The sequence below is a fragment of the Temnothorax curvispinosus genome, unplaced genomic scaffold (assembly GCF_003070985.1).
Source record: "Temnothorax curvispinosus isolate PA1 unplaced genomic scaffold, ASM307098v1 QBEX01014078.1, whole genome shotgun sequence".
Taxonomy (NCBI): Eukaryota; Metazoa; Arthropoda; class Insecta; order Hymenoptera; family Formicidae; genus Temnothorax; species Temnothorax curvispinosus.
Window position 1 is genome coordinate 97,150 of NW_020223858.1, and position 6,996 is coordinate 104,145.

General features: G+C 45.5%; 1 protein-coding gene across 4 annotated transcripts in view; it reads right to left on the reverse strand.

Annotated features, from left to right (window-relative positions):
* Positions 1-5,660, reverse strand: part of LOC112464276 (protein NDNF-like) — a 13,090-nt gene extending 7,430 nt beyond the window's left edge. For 2 of the 4 annotated variants that reach the window (XM_025031169.1, XM_025031168.1), the window contains exons 1-3: positions 5,316-5,660; positions 1,456-1,577; positions 488-782 (exon numbers count right to left, since the gene is read on the reverse strand). In XM_025031169.1, coding sequence (XP_024886937.1) covers positions 488-782; positions 1,456-1,577; positions 5,316-5,584 — 686 coding nt within the window. In that variant the 5' untranslated portion in view covers positions 5,585-5,660. Of the gene's footprint in view, positions 1-487; positions 783-1,446; positions 1,578-5,315 lie in introns of all 4 variants that reach the window. The other 2 variants (XM_025031167.1, XM_025031166.1) reach the window with 1 other exon arrangement.
* Positions 5,661-6,996: the final 1,336 nt, after the last annotated feature.

A 6,996-nucleotide genomic window follows, 5' to 3' on the forward strand; every position in this document is an offset into this window, starting at 1 on the left:
TCTAATCAAAATTGTGGCTAACGCTCCAGGGTTAGAATCCCGAAAATCCGGTTTTAGACTACCCATGACCCTCCAAAACAGTAAAAAAAGAATTGCTTCCCGGAATTAATTCCATTTAAATGTCTCTATTGACTGGGCTAAAGAAGAGAATTACCGCAATATCGCGTAAAAGTCCACAGATGACGATCGTGCTAAGAATAGATTTCGCGTTCCCGATAATTCGATTTATATTGCTTCTATGGAAATTTGTCCCTTGGCAGTAAAGTCGCGCCAACTCGTTCGCGTCATGATCCTGATCCTGAAGCTACTCGCGAAATACTTAGCAAATCACTGCAGTATTTGCATCAACATATTGAAACATACTCGAGAAAAGCCTGATTCCAAACTTGTAGAAAGCAGTTTACTTCAAAAGACAAATCGTCTTCTAATACATCCCATTACGTTCGGAATACAAAGCGAGCGTAAGACGCGGTAAACGCAGCGATACCTTTTGCCCCAGGATATCGTCAGCCGACGTTTGCTTCGTCGCTGTTGAAATCTCAGCGTACGATGGCGATGTTCCTTTCCGTTCGCATATATGCCCGACATGTGATCCAGGGCGCTGGATGTCGCATACAGAAGCACCGTGCCGGGCGACCGTTCCGCGGGGTCCGTGGACTTGATCTCGAACCAGTACAGACCGGACCGCGTCTTTGGTATCGTGAAATTTTGGTCCTCCGCGCCCTCGTACGTGAAGAGAGGAGATCCCGGCTTCAGGGTCTTCACAGGCCAACGCGTTTGCGCTAAATTGATTCGAAAATCATTCGTGCGACTTGACAACTCGAGGGATACCCCGATCACCCTTCGTCACACTCGAGGTGACTCCAAATATTATTTTGTTAAGTATATCACGTTTCTTTTTCTCGATCGCGCCTTCTAATCGTCAATCTTCAAGTTATACATTAATCTTCAACAACTTAGAGATAGTATCGAGATAGTTATAAATACATTGTAAATATAGCAGAAATATAGGAAAAATACAAAAAGAAAGACCGATTATTATTATTGACATAAGATGGAAAGTAAATAAATAGTAACTTTTTAAATATTCGCGTACACTGTTAAATTCCTAGTATCAAAATTATACTCAATTTGAGTAGTTTTTAACAATTCCCATAGGTCGCTTCTACTCAATATGACATTAATTTAATAATGTTAATTTAACTAAATCAATGGAATTAAAATAATACTGTTTTGTGTATAAATAATAAATTTGGACACACATATGGTAATTAAAAATAACAAAATGTTATTTAACTTAAGGTATTGGTTTAAATTTCATTCTTTAATATTTAACAGAGGATAGAATTGTAAATTGCGTTAAGAATCAAAGCGTTTAAATCACTCGCATTGACAAGACGGTAAAACCGCATCTTTCTGTTAAGAGTTAAGCAGTATTTCACATACACTTTTTACCTTCTGCTTCCTGATCGTTTTCGGGCGGCTCTACGTAACTGACCGTCCAGGATATCGGGCCGCTGCACGGGCTAACGAGTAACGTGAGAGGCGGGCCTTCCCGTGGGCTCAGGTAATAGAACCTGCAAGAATTTCATCTGCATCCAGTTTGATATTGGTGTTCGCGGCACGTCGAACGTACGCAAACGAATAAAAATGCGAATTCGATTTCAAATGTCTTCATTGACCACCCTACGGTCGAGGAAATACGTTTCCCGTACTGATCGATAGCGATTTCGTTCCGTTTTCGACGGTTTCCCCGCATCGTCGAGCGCACTGTCGCAAAAATCACTGCCGCGCCTGTCGACTTAACCCGGCGCGCGAGCATCGCTTCGCAAGCCCCTCGTTAACATAATCGGCGTGGATCAGCAATGTTAATCCGCTGGAGAACACCGCGCCGGGCGGCGGATGTTGCATATCGTAATTGAAATAATTACCCGGTAGTCGCCGCAATCTCGTAGTCACGCAATACGCATACATGTGCTACGCACGCAAACATATATAACCACTGGATTCCACCGTCGTTATATTTAGTCACAATGTTGATCGGTTCGATACAATTCTTTTTTTTTCTCCTCCTTATCCCCCTGTCTCCTTCGCTTTCTTTCTTCTTTTCGAAAATTACACTGGTTAACTTTACGCCTCGACGATGCTGCTCATCCTATACCGCCCCCGCTTTTCTTCGTGCCCTTCCTCACGCCGTTGGGGGCACTCTTTTTTCCTCTATTTTGCGTCGATGTCTACAACAGTCTACAACGCGCGCGGCTCAACCCGTTAGCTTCCGAGCGTCACCGCCGCCACCGCGGCGTTGTTGTCGTCATCATCGTCGTCGTCGTCCGTCGTTTGCAAGAAACGTCGAGACGCCGCCGTCGGTGCAGTCGCCACACGTGCTCCTCTCGTTCGCGTCTGGCGCTGAGACAGCTATTGTAAAATTAGCGTCGGGGCACAATGCCGGCGTCGCGGCGTCTGGGGTCGCGCAGCCACGACCCCCGTGGTCTAAATCCGGCATCCGTGAAGTCATCCTGAACACGAAGAAGAGAAAGAGAGAGAGAAGGGGGCGGGGGGAGAGAGGCAGAGACGAGGAGAACCCCGAATTGATTCTGTTAGACGGTCTGTTCTCTCCCTCTCTTTTGTCGCGAGTCTGCCGCAAGTTTCGTGGAAAGTCGCGACCGAGATAGGTAGGCAGGGCGCTTTTACGCGGCGCGTGGCATCACTCGTCCTCTTCATCCTGGCGCGCGATCCGCGAGGGGAGCGACCCTGCGGAAGGTGCGACTGGACGCGCCGCGAGAATGATGGTAACGTCGATACGGACGGTGGAGTCCAAAGGGTGGATTTAGATTACGCGTTTTAATTTCCCGATTATTAAGTCATAGTATAAAGAAAACCTCTAATGGCAGAGTGACAGATAATTTTGTCAATTTCGAGTTCTCAATTAAAATATCGAAGTACTGATTGTATTAAGCGATTGAAAACAAAGCTCAAAAGAGAAAAAAGCTTGAAGTATTTCAAACTTAATACTTTCAAAAATCGTCTAGTAATATTTGCAAGTAGACAAGAGGGAGAAGATTGACTTCGGAATTTCTACTTCCGACAGACGGATAAAATCATGTAAAAACATCATTTAACAATAGAATTCGGAGCTCGTGTGGTATCAGTGACGAAAGAAGTGTCATGGCCTTTGCGTAGCAGGCGTGAAGACATTCGAGGTACGAGGAAGTAGAATCATCTATTAATGATTATCACGCTCGAAATTCGACAGATGTAAATTTGCTACATTGTCGGGAGAAAATCGTTGTGCAAATGCTCACTAAATAATCATAATTTACATTCTAAGCATTACGAAATTTTACGATTTTTTCGAAACGAGACGCACGAGCATTCATTGCCCTCCTTAAACCTCTGTCTCGGTTGGAGACCGACTTTACAGGAGATGTTACCGCGCGTTATTCCGCACAAATCTTTGATTTTATAGATCGTGATACGTCAAGGCTCTTCAACGGGGCGAACGTACCAAAATCGAATCGAAAACGCCGTGTCCCATTGTCTTTTATAGTACGTTCTCGGTTTGCAAGGATTTCTCTTGTAAGCGGTAAGTCAGGTATATAAATATCTGCTCGCAGCAAAATCGAAAATCTCCCAAGACAAGAGAGAAGCGTATGTAATTCTGTACTTCGACTTCAGTCAGAGTTTCGCGGAAACCATCCGATAGAAGGACTTTATGACGCGTGGCGTCGCGACGGATCGGACCATTAGACACCGGGTGAACATTGTGAGGGTGTAAAGGAGCACGTGGACAATAACGGAGCGACCAAATTTTATCGTCCGTCTCCATCGCGCCGTATGCAACAGTCGGCGGCGCGCAGTCTCCGTTTTCTCTTATCGTCGGGAAACCTGAAGCGGCTACTTATGGCCACATAAGCAAATATGTATACAGCCGCCACCTTCTTTGATGATCACGAGGCTATGAAGCATAATAAATTAAAACAAATAAAAGTGAATCAAGCGAGTCTAACGAGTTATTCGCTCCGTTATCCCTCAGTTCGTTTTCCATCTATCGTCTGTCTCATTCATCGGTTAATTAAATTGCGAGGAATCTGTCATTTAATAATCGCGTATTTATCGCAGAAGATAGCTGTACTTAATTTATTTAAAAAAAAGAAAAAGTTTCGTTGCAAGTTACTTTCGGTAAAAGTAGCAACAGCGTGACTTTTACGACGCAACCGGCCTTCATCTGTTCTTCCCGTGTACGTCGACATAACATATCTCGCTATATTCGCTACAAGTGATGAAGCTGTGAACCATCGATATGAGTCGAATGTATCGAATCGACTCATGCCTATGCGCAAAATGTGCGTCGAATTGCGTGCACAAACGTCTCGTGGTTGACGAAACGCGGCACGGGGTGCGTGACGTTGCTGTAAACGTTCGCGGTGCCGTCGTTGCGCGTATCGAGCAAACAATTTACGCGCACGTAAAAATAGTTGCTTAAATATTTCTCGCCGACTTGAGGTATACACGTGTACACTCGCACCGTGCTAAGATTGCGCGCGCTAATTTTGCTGCATTAAAAGAGAAAAAAATTGCTACGCTAGATCTTGTTGCGAACGCGTAATAGTCGGATAGAAAATTGTTTGAAATGTTCTCGATTTTAAACGTCGGTCACTTCTAATCTCTGATTAATAGCTTGAACGCGTCTTAATCGAATCAGAATTAGTTACTAATAACATTATATGAATAAAATAAATTGGAAAAGTGCTCCAAAACTCGAAATAATTCTTAAGTAAAACTAGAGAAAGAGAGTTTAAACAATTTTAACAAATTCTATCATATTTAAACAACATTCCATACAAGAATATGCGAAATGTTAATAGAGCGAATTTTTAATTAAAAACCGAAAGAATATAGAAGGTAAATTGATGAATTATTTACAGCAATGTCTAAAATTTCATCGATGAGAAATTAATTCCAAGCTAGAATTCCTTCTCGCGATTTCGGTAAACTTGGTCCTTTCGAAAACACAAGAGATCTATCAGATTTCTAATAGAGATCACGCGTCGTATTCAAACTAACGATCGATCGAATATTTCTGCGGATATGATTGTGACAGTGCAATGTCATAATTATCCGAACTAATCATACCAGCGGTCTCTTCTCGGATAATTAAACGGCGACGAACGAGGAATCGACACCGCGGCCAATGTAACGTAGTGCGGTATCGGACTTCCTCGCTGCCGTCAGACGTAAATCTCCCGTCAGACGATGTCACGGGAAAAGAAGCCTCGCGACAATAGTGTAACAAAATAAGTTTATCGAATACTCACTGAGACACGTTGCCGGGTCTGATGGTCGCCGGTATCTGGTACTCGGGGTGCAACACGCCGGTCCGGTTGAACTCCTGGACGCGGGTCGGCCGGTCGGCGCCGAACGGTCTCGGACTGCCGATAGTCCGGTAAAGTTGCTGTTGCTGCGGCTGCGGCTGCGAGCGTTGCTGCAATTGCTGCAACTGCTGCCTGGCGCAAAACGGGCAACCGGTGCAACTGCGCGCGATCAACGCGAGTATCATCAGGACGCCGATCATGATGCACGACATGATGATCGCGTTAAGAGATGGTTCCCGGTCTCTCGTAAGTAATGACGACGACGGCGACGACGACGTCCGTCGTTCAGTAGCGAAGAAGTTCGACTGTGTGCCGAACGAGCGAGCGAACTGCCGTCGCCACCACCGCCACCGCCGCCACCACCGCCGCCGCTGCGGTCTAAGAAACCACGTCGGCGGCCGACGAAACGAAGTAACCCCTCTCGGTTCCTAATCGGACGACTCCCGCGTTCGTCCCCCGTGTTCTGATAGAAACCCTCCTTCTCCCTGTCCTTCACCTTTCTGTCCTCACGTAAGTCTGTTAGGGCCTTGGCACATGGAAAAACTTAAGCAGTAAAACGTTAGCAGTAAGAAAATCAACAGTTTGGATTTGCTATTGTTTATATTACGCCTTAAGTACCACGGCCCTTATCCTTTCGCAGGCTTATGTGCCTGTTAATCCGATCCGCAACTTTGTGAGAAATGTTAATAAAAATAATTAACAATCGTTTATCGTTGTTGCAAGTAGCGTTTTCGATTATCAATCGAAGATGCGCGACTCGAACAAATTCCATCTCTTGTTTCTTGTTCTTCACGATTGAATCTATGGTGCATTACGAGAATTAAAATATTTGATCACCGAGAATTCTGATTCTTTTAAAATATTTTTTTATTAAAGCAACTATATATACGCGTTTCTCTTGGATGCGATGGCTTCGAACTTAAAATAAACGTCTTCTTTCGTCTTCCCAGTTTGATTTCTTTTCACGTTTGCCTTTTAATCTTCGCGAATGCATTACTTCTCCAGGAGAATCTTTCCGTCTTCCCAGTTTGATTTCTTTCCACGGTTGACTTTTAATCTTCACGAATACTTTCTCGAGGAGAATAAGATTGATCGTAAACCTCGGGAATAACGTGCGATAACGATATCCAGATCGAGTTTGCAAAATTCGCACCTCCCACCCACATCGGGGCAACATCTTCTCGATGAGAAGGAAGGTGATTGTCGGGTTCTCGTACGGCGGTGGGTATCGGCTGGTTAAGGTAAAACAAGGTGGACGGTGCTAGAGGGGAGCTGGCGAGAGGCGCGGTGCGGCGCAGCGAACGGCCTTCCTGTATCAACGGGGCGCGAGGAAAGAAGGAGCCGATATGACGCGAAGAGATCGTGCATAGAGGGAAGTTATATACGGCACGGCGCGCTGTATCATGGACCAACCATGGGACGATGATGACAGCAGGTCTGGCGAGTGGCAGGCCAATAAATCATGGCCTGCGGTGTGGGAACCTCTGCCTACATGCTACGTGCGTATGGGCGTACGCCATCGGTAAAACCTTTACTCCCGTGCGGGGTAGACCCCGATCGCGGGATGTGCCGGTGTTGGCGACCTGACGCCGCGCGTATACGTACACGCGCGCGCCCACCACGT